Below are 20,059 nucleotides of genomic sequence, written 5' to 3' on the forward strand. Positions count from 1 at the left end.
AAGACACCATGTTTGCAAATGGGGTCATAGGGGACCCTCCCCCAAAATTTTAGAGTTGCTTTGCCCTGTTGCTCATATTGGGATTAAATAAGCCTCAAAGTCCTCTAGTACATTTTGCAGCCATTACCCCATCCCCCACAGAGCTGTCCTCTCTCTCTAGTGGGAAGACTTACTGTAAGTAATGAGTACTCATGGCACCAAGGGGTAAGAAAAGGCTGAAGAGAGAAGACAGTCACCTGCTTTGATTTGTAGAGGATAGGAGTTGGGGTGACATAATCCAATTGTAGCAATTGAGACTATATAAACAATAGGAAAAACATTGGCAATAGAAGGTGTTTTGCCTTGGGGGGGGGCAATGGGAGGGGAGTATGCGGTGTGCATAGCCGCTACAAAATTAAGCCATGCCTACATTTTAGTGTTACACCTACTTTTATGAAGACACCTTTTAAAGGAACAGTAAAAGCAAAAAATTAAAGTGTTTTAAAGTAATGAAAATATCATGTACTGTTGCCCTGAACTGCTAAAACTGATCTGTTTGCTTCAGAAACACTACTATAGTTCATATAAACAAGCTGCTGTGTAGCAATGGCTGAAATTGAAAAAAGGCTATATGGCACAGATTAAATAGTGGATAACAGATAACACCATTATGTTCTACAGAGTTTACCATATGTGTTATCTGCTGTGTGACCTAAACCTGTTCTCCTTTGAATGGCTGCCCCCATTGCTACACAGCAGCTTATTTATATAAACAATAGTAGTGTTTCTGAAGCAAACACAGTAGTTTTAACAGTGCAGGGCAACACTGAATTATATTTGTATTACTTTAAAACTATTTCATTTTTTGTTACTGTTCCTTTAAATGCCTACCAATATTGAAGCATGTCTTCACAAGGTTTTAAGAGAAATATTCTAGCAGGACCAAATTTTGTTTAAAAACAAACTGCAACAATATATTTAAATAATTATAAGTGTAATGGAAAAATATCTATATATATAACCAACACTGCATCAACCATAACATCCCCAACACTCAAGTACTTTGACCGATATATAAGACCTATATACACTGTCAATATTTTAATCTGTAGATTAACCACCCCAAGTCCTCAGTAAAAAGACGTTTTTTTATACTTTCTTTTTATGACAGTCAGGCCTTTGCATTCTGGCACTTCAAAATTTGCTAAAATAACTGAGTATCATTTTTCTATGCTGTAGGCAGTAATAGTACCCCACGCACATTATACAGTGAGAGATTCTAGTGTCCCAAGCACATTAAACACAGTGGTTACTCATACCTTATGTGCACTATTTACAGTTAGAGATAGAGGGCAAATATGCACCCAGGCAGTATCCCATAGAAACCAGTTAGAGATTAGCTTTCATTCAATTAGCTGCAGGTTGAATAGTAATAACAACAATTTGGTTGCTGCAAAGGTGCTAATTTTCTCAGTTTTGAAAAGAAAGCCCCAATAAAAAGCATTGTGAATTCCTTGCCCCCCATCCCAAGAAGCAACGTATCTGGAGCTAAACTACTGCTGCTTTTTAACTAGTAGTAGGGAGAACTGCACCAGGTGGGAAATGTAATCTTCTGTCACTGTACCTCTCTCCTTCTTGCTTGTTAGTCAGCAGAGTGTTGTCATGTTATAAAAGAAGGTACAGTACCACAGGGCACAACAAGAAACAATACAGATTAAATGGCTGCATCTTACTTGTCTTTTCTTTTGTAGTTACATGCTCTGTCTTTTTTTAATTTCATCTTTTTCCTCTATTATTCCACCGGGGTCATTTATTAATGAGGTTCTAAATTGCAATTGGTATTTTCTGTCACTTTTTTTATATTTTATGCTTTTCTTCATCTTTATGCTCCCCTTGTAGTTTCATACTTACATTTTCTGTTTTCTATACGTTCCCTACCTATTTTGATCTCTTCTAGTTTTCTGGTTTTAATCTCTCCTTTTGTGGTATTCTTTCATTTTCTAAGTATTTTGTGCTTTTCTTTTCTTCCTTTCCTCTTAACAATTTTTCTCCTGCTCACCTTCCCCACCACCCCCTCTTTATTTATCTTTCTCCTTTAATCTTTTGCAGAAAAAAGTGTTTTGCATTTGGACGGTGAGTGCAGAGGTTCAAAGTTAATGATCTGAAAACTGTCCAGTTGCTCCACAAGCACACACAGCACTATATGAGTGGAGGTTTCCATTCTAGTAGATAAGATATACTTAACTTGTTTTAAATGTAAATAGCATTCTTTGGACAGCTTTTTTATGAATTGGATCTGTAGGGAGTAGTAGAGATATTGTAATCAGTCTTCTGCTTGTGATGGGTTCCATGGCCCTCTTGGCCCCCCAACTCCAATGCTTATGGGGAAAATGTATATATTTTTTAAAATATTTAACACTTGCTCCTTTTAAGGGATTCTATTAAAATCCTAAACTTTATGGGAAGTCATTGTGGGGCTGTTCCTCATCAGTGGTTTTAAGGGACTTTGTGGTCCAGCACTTTGTCAGGGGCCCCTTAGTGCCTAACAGAGTAAAAAAAAATCTGTATATAAAACCATTAATTAATTTATCTTCCTAGGGTTCCAGTAATATAGTTAATACTGCAAGTTTTCTGTCCAAATTCCACCATACCATAATTTGCCTTCAGGCTATGCTACCAAATAAGAATTCATGTTTTATTCTGATCCTAACTGGAATGTAAAGGGGTTGTTCACCTTACAACATTTTTTTTCAGTTTTCACTTTTTTCACTTTTTTTTCACCAGAAATAAATACAGGACAGGAACAATAAACTTTGGAAAAACGGTAAAAAAATAAAAAATGGGACGCAAGAGAAAAAAAGTCTGTATTTCTAGTGAACAATTTGAAGACATTTGAAGTATTTGGAAGGTGAACAACCCATTTAAGCAAAGTTCTCATAAGGGGGGCAGACCCACAGTTTGGCAGTCTATGTTCTAGACTGCATCAAACATGAAGCAAATCTATGTTTAGATGTCACTTTTAAAAGAATGCTCTTATACATTTTCCATAATGTCCCTAAATTAAACCCTATTATTATTGGTTTCTAAGAACTTGTTTTTAATCCAGTCAGCTCACAATCAGCACTGGTAATTAATCACATTCTTACAAGAATCTTCATCATAATGATACTGCATGATCTGGTAGCCAGCAGCCATTACACAGCCGCTGCTGCTAGAACTGCAGCTTTCAGCATGACTTGGCTTGGAGGATCAACTCCAGTGATTCTCAAAGGAAAACAAACAGCTGCTATACCTGTGTACTACCCTTTGAACAATCAAAGCATTTATTTGAAATATTGTAAAAGTTATGTCTGTCTTGAATACCTCAGGCAAAATGTGTTCTGGTTTCAAGATACAGTAGAATATGTCTCATGCCTTCATATGGTTATGAAATTCATCTGTGACCTTTATTATTTGTATATTATATTTTCAAGTACCTTATTCCAAGCTATTTCTCTTTTTTTGCCATTCCAATGTCAGCGTTCAAAAGGTCGGACTGACAAGCTTCATCCTTGCCCACTGATATAGCATTACATTATATGCATTCTATGTATCCTGACTGCAGATACTATAATGAAGAGCTTTTTTTTTGGTTCTGTCCAACAAGTAACACATAGAATAATATTTCAATTCACAATAGGAGTTGGAAAGTTGCAGAAGGAGGTCAAAGTAATTTTTCATAACACATTAGAGTCAGATCCTTGTTTAAAATTATACTGAGTGACTATCAGCGATATGGATTATGCCAGTATCATTATCAAAGGATCTTAGTTGCATTAACAAGTAGGGATTTATTATAATGCTGTGTAAAAAGTGGAGTGAAATTGCTCATAGCAACCAATCAGATATTTGCATTCGTTTTCTAACTGTTGAAATGTAATTGCTGATTGGTTGCTCTGGGCAACATCACTGATAATGCTTCACTCCACTTTTTGCATAGCATGATAAATAGGCCCATTAGTGTTCTCTATGAACCGTTAAGTATGATGGAATACTAGATTGCTGAGGTGATGCTGGCCTGGATGGATATTTAACACTGTAGGAGTTCTTGGTAGTGATGGATAGGATACTATCATTAATAGGATGCATCAGTACCAATTTAATTAACTGAAAACAATGCCATGATAAAAAAATCACTTCCAGCCAGTTCCCCTTTATAATATTATCATTTTCAAGTAAATAATATGTGTGCAGTCATCACTTAGTAACCAAATTATCTTACCTGTCCATATTTTGCAGCCAAATGAAGTGGAGTCCAGTAATGATCATCAGCAGAATCTGGATCAGCACCATTTTCTAGCAGCAGGCATGCAACATCTTTGTAGCCACAAGCACACGCTATATGTAGCTTTATACAAAGCAAATAAGGATAAATTAGGAAATTTATAAAAGTGTGGAGAAGGAAAAATAATTAATACAGGGGTTTGTGTACCCTTGAAGTATACAAAGGGCGGAGTTGCAGTAAGAAACAGAATATTTTTAAATGGACAGAATTATTATTTTTTACATAAAAAACCTCCTGAAAAAGAGTTACATAGTTAATTTAGTTTAAAAAAATACAACAGTCCATCAAGGTCAACCCCCAGTACACACATACATACAAAACATTCTTTGCATAGATAGAATCAGCCATCACAACAATTTTCTGCGGGGCATTCCACAACCTTACTACCATCATTATGAAGAATAAGTAAAACCATGCTTTCATCAATCAAGTTTTCATGCAGTACTTTATTTACTTTAGTAGCCACTGAGTGACACTGCCTAGAGTTACACAGCTTGTTATCCACAAAAATCCCCAGATCCTTCTCAATTAAGGAGATCCACTCACTACAATATAGTGTATAGCCATGCATTTATCAACATATAACTTTCAACATTATCTTTATTTAACATGCTCGAGATCTTTTCTGTGACACTCTTCAGGTCCCAGAATTAAATAAAATCTTCAAATCATATTACTTACAAGAGTTACACCTTCATCATTTTTCTCACTGACACTTCCACCTGTAGCTAACAATTGCTTAATATCTGATAACATGACAGTTGCTTTCTGCATCCTCATCTGACGTAGTGATGAAAGATCAATACCTGCATAAAACGAAAATTTCTGTAATGATGGTATGCCAAAACTATTTGCAATTATTGTATATATATATATATATATATATATATATATATATATATATATATATATATATATATATATATATATATATATATATATATATATATATATATATAATACACAAAAGCCATGAATATCTTGTAAATTATATCCTTATAAACGGTGAGTAGTGATGTCATCAGTTATAAACGGTGAGTAGTGATGTAATTTCTGTCACATGACTCACTAAAATTTGTGTCGGCCTCGTGTTTTTATAAGGACATGAAACTCCTCGGTAACTTATAATATCCTTATATTTTACAAGAGGGGGTACTTTATTCACTATATAATGAAATACATGCTGTTGTAGGTGGATGGATGAAAAGTGTAAGATATTTCCTGTGTCAATTGACCTGCTCGAATAGAAAACATATAAATGAGCCACAGCCACATCTGTACTTTTGAGTCCCAATCTGAACTAGCTGTTTGTTTTTGTACATTTGAACGAAATAATTAAGGAATTAATAGATAACATACAATTCATAAGTGACTGGCCAGTCTGCTTAAAGAGATACAGACACCAGAAAATAATCTATTTAATATCCATCATAACAATATCATTGAATATTATTTATAATATTGCCATAAAAAGTATTTGCCTGATGCTCTTTAGGGCGCATTTGATCGAATTCGATTCAAAGTTTTTCCCCAAAAAACAAAAAAACCTTCGATTTTTCAAAGTCCACCAATTGACTCCAAATAGGTTCTAGGAGGTCCACCATAGGCTAAAACAGCAATTCAGCAGGTTTTGGATGGCGAATGGCCAAAGTCAAATTTTTAAAGAGACAGTACATGATAAATTTTGATATTCAAATTTTAGAATTTTTTTCAAATTCAAATCGAATTTGGACTATTTCCTAGTCAAAGTACACAATAAATAGCTCGGAATTTAAATTTTTTTAATTCTAAAATTTAGCTCAACCGTTGATAAATCTGTCCCTTAATGTAAATTAGTATTTTGAAAAGTTAATTTTTAGTGTCGGTATCACTTTAAAATGCATAAATACTTAAAAACCAATTCAAACTCCTTAATTCATTTATAAATTAATCAATAAGCAAATTCATAAGAGCCAAAGGTGGATAGTGCCTAGAGATGGTTTAGCAGCTTAAACAAAAAACTCCTTCTCTATAAAGTTGCACCCATTGATATTAATATTAGATGCACGTTTGTTCATCTTGAGACATACTAAAGAGTCAACAATAGTCATAGGTCAGAGTTCTCTGTGCGAGAAATGACATCTTCCAGTGAACAGATACTACTGTATGTCATTATAAATAGCAGAATTAGAATGTATAGGTAAACTATGCAAATACTTTTTGAACATTCGCATTTCTACATAACCTTCCTTGTTATCTATCTTACTGCAAATTACAGCTCATTGTTATGAACTATATTGAGAGATGGTTAGTGGTTACTTCCTTCAGTCCTTGAGTCCTTCAGTAAAATCAACAATTTGGATATAAAAATAAATATGTAGATCAAAGATTTTAATTTGATAGACATAAAGGGTCATTTACAATAAGGAAGGCAATATGCAAAGTCCAATAAACAGCCACAATCTGCCTTTTTTATACTCTGCATGTTGCTTTCCTCAATTGCCATGGGTCTTCTACAGAAGACCTGTGACTGCCAAGTTCAGCAACACACTATTTAAGAGGGGCTGCTGTGCCCTATACAAATTAAATAGCATCAGAGGATGAGGGATGGCCTATGCCCCCTGATGCTGCACTGTGCATCTTGTGTCAAATTTCTTATCTGGCACACCATGCAGTTGTTCCTCAGGCCTTTATAAATGACCTTTATAGTTGGCAGAAACATCTACACAAATGTTTTTGAATGTTGTTGAACTGCTATTGAAATACACCACTAAGCAATAACGTCATATGGATTGGTTTAATTTCTGTTACTTATAAGCAAAACTATGATTGCAGCAGATGTTTGCCTTTTTTGTTATTCTTGTTTTCCATGACATTTACAATAAACTTCACTGAAATAAGTGAAAACGTGTTTAACATATAATTTGAGAATACATACCATTTTCTTCCAAATAAGACAAAAGTATATTTCTGGATTCTGTTCCTTCAACAGCATAGTCAAGAGCAATGTTGCCATTAACATCCTGCAGTAAAATGTTAGCCCCTGACTAAAAAGATGAAAAAAGGCAAGATTAGTAGGTTTCTACTGATTACACTTTCCTTTTTCAGTTTCTAACATATATAAAAAAGGGAATGGAGCTACTCAGATCTGTAGGCTTTAAGGAGGGGAGCCATGACAGAGCTAGGAAGGCAAATGAGGCAGGAGTGTTCAGACACAGGTCATAGGGAGAAAGAAGAGGTAGGAATACCTGTAGGTTGCCAGAAACTGCAGCTTGAACAGGCTCAGTGACTGTTTGGCAGTGTGGAGAACTGCACCCATACCACCCACCCTGTAATGGTTTGGCAAAGGAAAGGGGGGACCTGTGTTTTTTTTTGGAGTTCTGATTTCCCTTGGTGGGGTGTTTCCAGGTAAGTCACAGTTTGGAGTTTGCAGGGGAATTCTAGAGTGAGTCTGTCTAGTAACCCTGGTGTAATTGTGTTTGGTTCAACCTCCTTGGGTGATGGTTCCAGGAGGTAGGAGTTTGGTGTGAGCTTTCACTTTCAGTAGAAAAGATTTGAGGAGCACTCCATTCACTCGTTGGATTAAAAGAAGTAAATCTTTATTTCAGCATATTAAAAGCATCCATGAGCATGAGCTTTCACTTGCCAGTATGGCAGGTGGCCAATTCTCTCTCATTCATGTGAAGTATTGATCATTTAGATCATTGATACTGTATAAATAAAGCTGTGGTGTTTCACATGCACCTTAAAGTGTTGTGTATACTTCCTTGGGTTGAACAAGGAAATGGTAAATTGCAGCTGTTCAGTGGGGGTTTGGATGGCCATGTGTCTTGACGCTGCCCTGGTCATTTCCTTACTGCATTGTAACAGCAGTGCTAAGTACATACAGTAATATCTACTTGCTAGAAGCTCACAAAAATGCAAACTTTTCTTGCTACAGTAACAGGATTTTTACTGAAATGTTGGGGAATCCTATTTTAGTTATTTTTTTCAATTGTAATCACTGAAATGTAAAAAGCACTTTGCTATGAATACACATACATTCAATGCATATTTTGCACAATAGTCCATTTGCAAATGGCCTTGGTCCATAATGGAATAATTGTATAGTTATTATGTTTGTGCTTAACATTAGATTTCATTTTCAATATTTCAAAATATTAGTATGCATTTTCAATTCTTTGTTATAATAACCACACAATAAACTATATTCTCTCACTTAAAAGAATGTATTGGAAGAAAAGTAACATCAGTATCAAACTTATAATGTAGTTTCACCTTCCCCTTGACTCCAGTGCATTTTTATATAATTTGTTTATTATTTCGCACATTTTTCAACAAAGTGAAACAGTCCAGTTTTGCTCATCACTAGCAGCAGAACTATGAAAGAGAACTAAAGATCATTATTAATTTTGTTTCCTGGTAAAATGTAAGTTCAGTTCTCCTTGACTGGCCATCACGGTCAGGTATTTCTGGTGGTTTGAATATCTTCTTACTTTCATAAAACTTTGCTGTAAAAATAAATGTTGCCAACTGAATGCCTTAACACTGCCAATTTTGTATTATCTATTAATGAAGCTGCAGAAACCATCGTGGCCATAAGGCAAGTAATTACTGATAAGAGATATAAACTTAAACAGAAAATGGTTTAGAATAAGAGAGGAGAAGTCAATTCCACTCATATAAACACTTTCCACAGAGGCATGACATTGATAAAGTTATCTCTTCTTTTACAGAGAGCGATTAAAGAAAGCATAATAATGTGATATTGGCAAGCAAAACAAAAATGTCACTATTGTACTTCAGTGATATGAGCATTTCCCATGTGCATGACTAAAGATGAGCAAACTATCAGGTTTGGCACTGATACTAATTTTATTGGAGAGGTTGAACTTGATGCTCTTTTTTCAACCCAACTTAACTTTATGTGAGAGAGAGCAAAGAGTGTATTACATTATATCTGTATGCAGTGCTATCTATGGTTTTTTAGTGCTACAGAGGGACTGCTCATAGGTGGGATGAGGGATGAAGGAAAGCACTGGCACAACCCTTTCTTTCATGCTATTTAGGAGGTGCATTAAGCAGCACCAGTGATGAAAGGGACTCTGGAACCCTGTACTTAGGGGGTTATTTACTAAAACTCAATATTTTCCAATCCGGCTTTTTGGGAAAAAAATCTAATTTTTTTGTGGCACAAAAAACTTTTTCAAGATTTATTATACCCTGATGCTGCAAAAGCCCGAACCTGAAAACTCCTCATCTTAAACCTGTCGAGGTTATTTATAAGTCAGTGGCAGCTGTTCCTACCCCAATTTAAAGATATCATGGTCTGTGCTGGGTTTAGCCTGATAATCCGAAAAATTAAGGGTTTGTGGCAATAACCCGAAAAAAATCGAGCAATTCGGGAGTAAAGTCCCAAAAAAATAGTACAATTCAGGTTTTTGCTAGACTTTATCGAGTTTTTTCCCGAATCTGATTTATTTGAGTTATTTTAATGATAAATAAGGCAAAATCATTGATGGAAGTTTAGTCAAGTTTTTTTTTATTTCAAAAATGTGATGAAATTGGATTTTAGTATATTACACCCTTAGGGGGTTATTTGTCAGAGGTTGAATTTTTGAGCTATGTGAGTTTTTTTAAACCTTGAATGAACTCAAATGAACTCACAACTTGTATGGTTTCTAATGTAAGTAAAAACTGGAATGGGAAAAAACTTGAATCAGCAATTTTGGGGTTAACAACTGGAATAGCTCAAATTGATCGAGTTTTCGAGCAAAACCCTCCAAAAAAAAACCTCGAACATTATGGAGTCTATTAAAATCTTCAAACGGTTCAAGGGACCTCTGCCATTGACGTCTACATGACCTCAACAAGTTTTAGGAGTATTTTTGGATTCAAACTATATCAGTCTCAGAGTATGATAAATCTCGAAAAATTTGAGTTTTTAAATTTTTTTAAAAAAATGTTAGGGTTTTTTTAACCAGAAAAAAATAGATTTTTCAAACATAGTGCAGCTTGCACCTACCTAAGGGTGTGGCACAAGTGTTTGTAGAATGGTTTTAAATGGGTGCAGTTTTTTACATTTTTACTGTCTGGCTGATTAAATCCCTTATGAAAGTAAGTGGTCTAATTCATGTAATAAACAACATGCAAATGCCCCCAGCACAGGGTTTCTAATATTATTGAATGTCTCATTTGAAGATGTACATAAGGAGTAAAAAGTTTGTTGAACTTTACATGCTTAGATTAACTTTCCCTAAGAATATATATTTCAATACTGATTTTAGAATAGCTATGTGTATGATTATACTTATGCAGTGAAATTATCCCTTAATTTACTGCTGTGGATAGGAATTGTCAGACGGTCCCTAGCTGCTGAGCAGGAAAACAATCATACTTATGAACAGCAGGGGGAGCCCCTGCCTTACTTACCAGCCATGCAGAACTCAAACAGCTTTGTTTATGACGATCCCTAAGCAGCCCAGACCACACTGAGCATGTGCAGGGTCAGGGTCAGGCAAAGATGTATAACAAAGTTACAAGATGACAGCCCCCTGTGGCCAACTTTGAAAGCATAAATTATTTGTTTGATTAGACTTTGTGGTGCAGTAAGTTCATGCTTATGTTTATTATACAAAATACAGCATTTCTAGCCTCATTCTATTTTAGACTTTCCTTGTCCTTTAAAGATATTTATCAAGAACAAAAGGTAAGGGGGTAAACCTCATAACTGTGTTTCACCAAAATGTTCATATTTTTCATATGCTTTTACTTATTGCTGAAAAGCAAACCTAATATCCTGGGGGAAAGCTCTTAATTGGAAACAGGAAACCTACATTGCTAGACATGGTCACAGACATATTTCCATATTTTAAATAGTAGTTACAGACAGTGCACTCATGCAGAAAAATACATTAGGCATTTAATTTAAATAGATAATGATTGAGATGATAGTTTCTCTATATTTTTAATTGTAAAACAGGTCTTACCATTCTAATTATTCAATACAATGATTGTTTAAACAAAACATTAGTGTTTCAACAGAAGCACTTTACTTACTAGAAGAAGCAGAAGAACAATATCAGGATTATCACATGCACAAGCAACATGCATTGGGGTCCAGTGCTCCTCATCTTGGTGATTTACATGAACTCCTCTGTCAATTAAAATTTCTGCAGCAAAAGCATTATCATATCGTGCACACTGGAAGACAATAAAGTGATACGCTCTCAAAGGAATGAAACATTAGATTTGCATAACCAATTTCAAGGGCTAGTCTTTCGCCGCAGTGCAGAAAGCTAAGGATTCTTTTATAACCGTGACCAGTGATTTGAGATTCAGATCCTGAATTATTAATAAAATATTGCAGGAGTTAATTGCAATGAGTATTTTAGCAATAGCAGAATGCTCTAGTATATAGATGATGTTGTTCATTTCTGCATTTGTTCTAAAAAGTACCTTTATGTTTATCAGATAGATAGCATATAGGTCTTAAAAGTAAAGGAAGCTATTATACTAAATGTAACGAATATAAAGTGTGCTTTGGAAACCTGTGCATACTGTAGGTTAGATACCTATATAATGATTTAGCTTTAGGAAAAATGCTTCTGTGTGTGGAGTGAAACCATGTTTGCTTATAACTTCTCAACCCCTTGGAGGGTAAGCAGAGTAAGTATTAAACAGTAACCATAGTATATTTTGAAGCTATGATATTTTAAAGCTGTCTGTCACATGAAAATGTGTTTATAGAACAGTAAACAACAAATGGCACCAACTTTAGAGTATAAAATTTTATGAAATAGTAAAAAAGTAAAGGCTTCTTTATATAAGAAAACAAGGAGTAGAGCTCATTCATTCGGCTGACAGCTTGAACAGAAGAAAGTGAAGAAGAGCCAAATGGGGGAATGTAATAAAAGTCGCTAATAGAAAAACTATTCGCAATGCGAAAAGGTATGCCTTTGCGAGAACAAATTTTGCTTTGTGCGAATTTATTAAAGCTTTTGCGAGCCCGGAAACTGTTTAGCGACCACTTCCGACAGTGAAAGACCGTTTGCGAATTTTATAGTTTGCGCCAATGCGCAGTCAATGTTATGTAAAAAAGTCGTTATGTTTGCTCCAAAAGATTACGACACCTTCAAGCTCTTCTTATGAGTGCGCAATTAAAATTCGCAATGCGCAATTAAAATTCGCAATGCAGTAACAGTTTAAGGAACAATATTACATTGCGAGATGTGGATTTTTAGTCTTATTGGTGCGAATTGTTTTGCTCTTTGCGACTTTTATTACATTCCCCTGAAAGAGTTTTGGTGCAGTTGTATGATCCTGAGCATAAAGATAGATTTTATTTTAACATTTTCCATAAAGTTGGGTATCATAGGTAATGAGTGTTGTGACAGTTGCATGAAGATGAAGCACTACCCATGACAAGGTTTGAGCAAAGATAAATATCTGTTGTTGAACTTGTAGGGACTGAGATGGGTGATTGCTGTAAATTAAACTTTGAGTACATGTAAGGTGTGAATGGTTAAAAAAAACCTTGAAAAAAAGTGAGTCGGCACTTCTATTAGTAGTTATATTATACTGCTGAATCTAAAGGCAGTAATCTGGTCCTATTCCAAAAGAACTATGTAATGAAAGAATGCTAGGGTCACAGGATAAAACTGAAGGGAAGAAAATGTGACCTACATACCTTCACTGACACCGGACTGAAATACCTTGCTTGTCATGTAACTAGGGATGAGCCTTGTTTCGCCACGGAAATAGACTTTTATGGAGTCGTGCGTCAAAAAAAAAATTACGCGGGTCAAAAAAATGTTGACGCCCATTGACTTTAATGGGCATAGGCAACATTTCACTGGTGGTGAATTTTTGGCGAAACGAAACAGGTCAAATTCGCCCAAGCCTACAAACCTACATGTAATGGTTGTAATTTAGTGTGATGGGGGAAATGGAGTGCGACTGTACTATTTGCTTAGATATGCTAGGTTCCATTGAACCCAACAATGGGTTAATTTGCTGATAGATGGAAAGTGTGGCTATAATACATTGGGAGGCCTATATATCAAAATTCAAATGTTGTGAATTTTAGAGTTTTTATTTTTAATTTAAAATTTTACCAATCCTCTAAAACTAGGAAAAAAACTTGAATGCTTAGGACAACTCCCAGTGACTTCTTCATGAACGCGACAGTTTTTAGATGTTGAATTTTCAAATTCAAGGAATTTTTGGTGCTGAGTTGGTGAAACTCTAATTTGTGTTCATGCAATATAAATTACTGTATGTGGCGTATACCAATCCCCAGTTTGCTTTAGAAGACTGAAAGACAAGCACATTATGACACTATGACAGTACTATGACAGTCAGTATTGCTGCAGGGTACTTCAAAAACATGTGATTAAGTTAAGGGAGAAATAAGCCCTAACAATAAATATGTCCAGAAGTATTTTATATACTGAACATATTGCACCAGCCTAAAGGTTCAGCATCTCTATAGTAGTAATGATCAAGGCCTTCAAATTTGTGGACAGGAACTCATCATCTTGGATTTTGCATGTCAGTGACATGCACATGCTCAGTGTGCTCTGTGTATTAAATTCTAACTATTTAGAATTGCATTGGTTTTAGAGCTACATGTAATGTGAATCTGAACGATTTATTAATCAGCCTTATAATGTGACATTTATATTATATAGATACCTTATATAGTGTGTCAGTCCCTAAACTCAGTAAGTGACAGCAGCACAGAGCATGTGCAGGGAATCAGCAGAAAAGAAGATGAGGAGCTACTGGGGCATCTTCAGATGCATAGATATTCTGTGCTGAAGGGCTGTGGTTGTACTAGGCTGGTGCAGCAGCCCAAAATATAATGTACAATATTCTGCCCTAGTTCCTTAGTTAAGTTTAGTTCTCCTTTAAAATATGATTGTCCCATAACATTGTAATAGGAATAGGAATGTATTTATTTTTTTCACTTTTTTTCACACAAATATTTTTAGTACTGTATTTGTTTTTCAAACATAGGAAGAGATTCTGTCTGTGAGCAAGTTTGGAAATTACTGATTTTTGGGGAATACCATGATTTACTTTGTAGATACACACAATAATTCTTATGATTTTTTTCCTTTTGTAGGTTCTAAAAATTATTAATCGAGAGAGAAATCAGATCTTAGAAGGGATCAGAAAAGTTTTATTTAACCAGGGTGATTTATTCTTCTTCCAGGTCCAAAGTCGGCAGGGCAATCCCAGCTGTAGCAGTACATCATCTCATTTTGCATCTACATTTGTGGCGTGAATCTTGACATACTGTGGGATTTGCTGTTCACACAAATATAAAGACATGTCTGACATCTCACAACACTTCAGCTTATGCTTGGAGCAAACTAAATGCAGTTGCAGTTGTCAAACCTCTGAATTAGATTCTTGTTTTCAGGCTGCACTTAATTAACATCAGCATTCATAATCTCAGTATGTTAGAGAATGTGCCAATATCACAAATCAGATGCTAAATGTGAGGGCGTGAATGTAAACTCTGTGTGGGTAGATCAGGGTGAATTTCTCGGATGGGGCAAATAAATCTAAAGCTGAGTTAACCAGATAAAGTAAATATACCTGATTAAATAAATATAGTTAAATACACTGGCCATTACAGGCATTGGTTTAGTCATTTTGCAGTTGTCCAAATAAATGTCAGACAGGAGTTGGGGCAGTCATATACTTTATACTTTCCATTATCATTTTTGTCCATTTTCATCTAGCCAGTTTCCAGTAAAGGGCATCTTTCTGAACTGATGCCTTAAAATAACGCATATATATATATATATATATATATATATATATATATATATATATATATATATATATATATATATATATATATATATATACAGTGTATATAAATATATATATTACACCTTTTATGTGCTTCCACATAATAAATATACTAGACTAGATTATATGTTTATTTCCTATTGCTGCCTAATGGCAACAACAACTAGCTGTTATATTATGCCCCTATATCCTTTTCCTTGGTCTGGTCATTCATTGATTTATAGATAGAAAACATTTTTAAAAATTTACTGATTTATATCCCCGATGTCTACAAAAATCCAATTATGTCAATTTGGTTGTGCTCAGAACTGAGCAGAAGTGAGCTCTTTGTAAATCCAAAAATTGATAGGTTAACTCCTGCTGTAGACAGGAGATTGAAATAGGTCTATATACCTATATATATATATATATATATATATATATATATATATATATATATATATTTATATATATATATACATATATATATATATATATATATATATATATATATATATATATATATATATATATAAATGTTATATATATATATATATATATATATATATTATCCCTTCAATGACGGCACTCCAAAATCAGTCAAACTTAAGTCAGTCAATTCAAATCATAATCGGTTTATTTAGGTGGACCAACGTTTCGATTCCACACAGGAATCTTCGTCAGGGTGACGAAGATTCCTGTGTGGAGTCAGTCAAAACTCTAATTTTCAGGTAAAAATAAACTAGAATTTTTCGAGATTTATTATACCCCAAAGCTCAAATTCGAAAATACTCCAAGATAAAACCTGTAGAAGCCATGTAGAAGTCATGTCATGTAGATGTTTTGTAGCCTTCATGATGTTTTTCTGTGGGTTTCACTTGAAAACTTGATTAATTCAAATTATTCAAGGTTTTTTTTGCAGAAAACTCGATCAATTCCAGTTTTTTTCGAGGTATAAAAAACCTCACAAACCTATAAAACTCTACCTTTGATAAATAACCCCTTAAAAATCTTGTATTTCCCAAGCTAAATACTTCATTTCTAAACACTGGAGAGATGTCACCCTTCCTTTGTAGGAACAATTGAATGAATATGAACACTGATATAAAGACAATAAGAGAACAGGCATCCTACCTACACAACAGGCAAAAGGAGTTTCTTGTAACACAATCCTAGTGGATTAAATGTATGCAAGGTTAAAGACCCTCATCTTGGTATACTCCCTAAGTAAATATCTTATGGTCAACCAGTAATATATGTTAAAGCAATATGGACCTCACATGGTAGACAGAGAAAAATACCCCTAAAGCTACCCCCTGTCAAATGTCACCATTTTCCCACCCCTTTTGTGCCTCCCTCTCCTTTTTCTTCCCTGCCCACCCTTGTTACCAAATATACCCATATGTTGCATCTAAATAGTTTCCCTAACCAAAACCATTATTACTTGATTATACTTTTGTTCTTCCCATGTAATTTAACTATTATAACCACAATAAAACTTACTATGAATACAAAAAAAATCATAATGTATCTGTATTGTATACACAATTTACATTTGTATAAAACTAAAAAGAAAATGTTTAAATATTTCTGTATATCTAACAAAACCTCCTCTGCAGATACATTTTTGAATATGTTTAACAGGCACTGTGAAAATTTGCAAAAAAAGGAATGGTGTAAATTGGAAACTGTTTCTGGTGTGAATTCTTTTTTAGTTTGCTGAATATCACTAGAAAATTAACCCAATTATAAATCCCAGAAGCTTGAAATAGAACAAGCGAGTGAACGTGCCAGCAAACAAAGATAATCAACAGAACACAGCACAGTGGTTTCTTATCCATGAGCCAGGGACATTATCTTTTTCTTTCTTTTGTTATTGTGTTTTCTTGATGAAGTTCATTTGCTACATTTGCTACATCGGCAGTGCAAAAAAAAAAAAAGGAAAACTAAAGCATCAATTGCCTCCAAAAAAAACAAAGCAAAACTAAACTAGAGTGTGTGTTTATTCCATCTTAGTCTACTATGATTAAATAAAGCAAATCCATCATATTTTTGAATTACAAACATACTTATCTCCTTTATATTGAGCAAAGATCACAATGCCTTGATTTAAAAACACTGACACACACACACACACAGATATTTGTATTAAACATACTCACCAGATGTAGCAGACATCCTCCAGAAGTAACTAGAATATGAGGGTCAGCCCCATCCTTTAATAACTGTAAAACTGTGGTGTTAAACAAAAAGGTGAAATACTTTTTATTAATTTTTTTTTATTTGCATTATAACTGAAATGCATTTTACATCAAAGCTGTTTTTGCCACAAAGCAAAAGTAAACATAAGCCAAATTTTAAGAGCTGGTCATGATCCATATGTCTTGGTGACAAATAACAATGCTGAATGGAAATGGATCCAAAGACAAAGGCTTAAGGACCTTAGCACTAAGCTGAAGAAAAGCTCCATTAAAGGAGAACTAAACCCTGAATATGGTTAATATTGCCATATTTTACACAATGAACTTATTGTACCAGCCTAAAGTTCCAGCTTGTCAATAGCCGCAATGATCCAGAACTTCAAACTTGTCACAGGGGGTCACTGTCTTGGAAAGTGTCTGCGACACTCACATGCTCAGTGGGCTCTGAGCAGCTGTTGAGAAGCTAAGTTTAGGGGTCGTTGCAAATTATCCAGTAGAAAATGAGGTTGGTCTGTAATATAAGCTGATGCTACAGGGCTGATTATTAAATTCTGATGCTACTTGCACTGGTTTCTGAGCGGACATATAGTAATTATCTGTATTAATTACTAATCAGCCTTATACTGTATATTGTGAGTGGGTCCCTAAGCTCAGTAAGTGACATCAGCACAGAGCATGTGCAGTGAATCAGCAGAAAAGAAGATGGGGGGCTAATGGGGCATCTTCAGTGGCACAGATCTTTACTGCTAAAGAGCTGTGGTTACCTTGAGTTCATACAGAAGCCCAAAACTTAATGTACAACATTTCCACCCTACATCTTTAGTTAAGCTTTAGTTCTCCTTTAACATAGTAACATACAAACATACCTGCATAGTAACATAGTATTTTCTGAAAAGCATAATAATTCCCCAAGGCAGTAAAACAACTTAGGTTAAGGCAAACTGAAGGAAAGTACAGCCTCCAGCATAAAAAATATTCAAGGAGAAGGAAAGGTTAAAATGAAGTAAGCTTTATCAGAAAGGTCTGTGTAAATACACCAGTAAACCCTTAAAGTAATGCTGCTCTGATTCCTCTGTCAAAACAAACACAGCATTTCTTTCCTTCTATTGTGTACACATGGGCTTCTGTATCAGACTTCCTGTTTTCAGCTTAAAGGAACAGTTCCGTGTACAAATAAAAACTGGGTAAATAGATAGCCTGTGCAAAATATTAAATGTTACTAATGTAGTTAGTTAGGCAAAAATGTAATCTGCAAAAGCTGGAGTGAGTGGAACTAACTATATTGAAATTTTTTTTACGGAACAATTCCTTTAAAGGGCGAAGACACCGGTGGCAATACATCGCAACTTTTTTAAAACCTGGCATGCTGACAGGATAAATCACTGGTCACTTTTGGTATGAAGATTATTTGCAGCGATTAGTTTAAAAAGTCACAGCAATGAATTGCCATATGTGACTTCACCCTAAACCTCCAGGCTAGGGCACGTGCTTGAGCATGCTCAGTTTGCTCCTCTCTCCCCTTCCCTTTTCCTTCTTCCCCTACCTATTGTTGTCTGAGCACAGAGTGATGAATGAGCAGGAAGTTACTATGGGAGGAAGTTATGTCACACCAAGCTGCTATCCTAAACAAACAGAGAGAGCTTCTAGCGCTGTTTAGGTATTGAAAGCATGCTACAGAACACATATACGGGGGAATGTAATAAAAATCGCTAGCGAAAAAACTATTCGCAATGCGAAAAGTTATGCCTTTGTGCGAACAAATTTTGCTTTGTGCGAATTTAATATAGCTTTTGCGAGCCCGGAAACTGTTTAGCGACCACTTCCGACAGTGAAAGACCGTTTGCGAATTTTATAGTTTGCGCCAATTCGCAGTCAATGTAATAAAACTTCTTACTGAAAAAGTCGTTATGTTTGCTCCAAAAGATTACGACACCTTCAAGCACTTCTTATGAGTGCGCAATTAAAATTCGCAATGCAATAACAGTTTAAGGAACAATATTACATTGCGAGATGTGGATTTTTAGTCTTATTGGTGCGAATTGTTTTGCTCTTTGCGACTTTTATTACATTCCCCTGATAGAATTCTAGCTTGCACTATCGTGGCTAATCTATTGGCTATAAACTGTATTGGTAGCTTTCCTTCTTCTTTAAATGAAATTGATTAATCAAAGGAGGGTTCTGTCATGATTTTTATGGTGTAATTGTTATTACTAACGTACACTTTGTACATTGCAAATAATTAATTCTACCAATTAAAATTGTATTCTTGAACCAATAAATGTATTTTTTAGTCAAAATACTGATGTCTAGGCAGTCATCTCATGTCATAGTGCCTGATCCTGAGCTTTCAGAAGGAACCAGCACTTCACAATGAAACTGCCTTCTGATAAGCTGTTGTATCTCTTACACAATGTAACTGAGGAAGTTATGTCCAGATTAGTGAGTGTTATTCCAATACCTACCACTAAGGAGCATTTTTAGCAATGCAGGTGTCTGGGTACTGTTCTCTTATTACCATAGCCATTGCCATTGTTCTGCTAATGGGCTGCTAGGAGGGGAAAAGTGAAGTTTTGGGGATGGGGATCATTTCCAGCGCAGAGAACATGAGTGGGTTAGTAGGTGCATACTGGAAAAGGCACTTATATGAAGCATCCTATAAGGCTTGCAAGGAAGGCAAAATATTTTACAATATACAAATGGTTAGAAGATTTGTGGTGAAATGTAACCAAGATATAGTGAACTAAAAAAGTGTATAAAAATATGGGTATTT

The 20,059-nt window shown here is 35.0% G+C and overlaps 1 protein-coding gene across 1 annotated transcript in view; it reads right to left on the minus strand.

Moving 5' to 3' along the window:
* myo16.L (myosin XVI L homeolog) overlaps positions 1–20,059 on the minus strand; it is a 156,092-nt gene that overhangs the window by 111,555 nt on the left and 24,478 nt on the right. Inside the window, exons 3-7 of the mRNA XM_041582398.1 lie at positions 17,251–17,321; positions 11,342–11,485; positions 7,221–7,329; positions 4,985–5,109; positions 4,241–4,366 (exon numbers count right to left, since the gene is read on the minus strand). Of these exons, the coding sequence (XP_041438332.1) occupies positions 4,241–4,366; positions 4,985–5,109; positions 7,221–7,329; positions 11,342–11,485; positions 17,251–17,321 (575 nt within the window). The remainder of the gene's footprint in view (positions 1–4,240; positions 4,367–4,984; positions 5,110–7,220; positions 7,330–11,341; positions 11,486–17,250; positions 17,322–20,059) is intronic.

This window comes from Xenopus laevis, chromosome 2L (assembly GCF_017654675.1).
Source record: "Xenopus laevis strain J_2021 chromosome 2L, Xenopus_laevis_v10.1, whole genome shotgun sequence".
Taxonomy (NCBI): Eukaryota; Metazoa; Chordata; class Amphibia; order Anura; family Pipidae; genus Xenopus; species Xenopus laevis.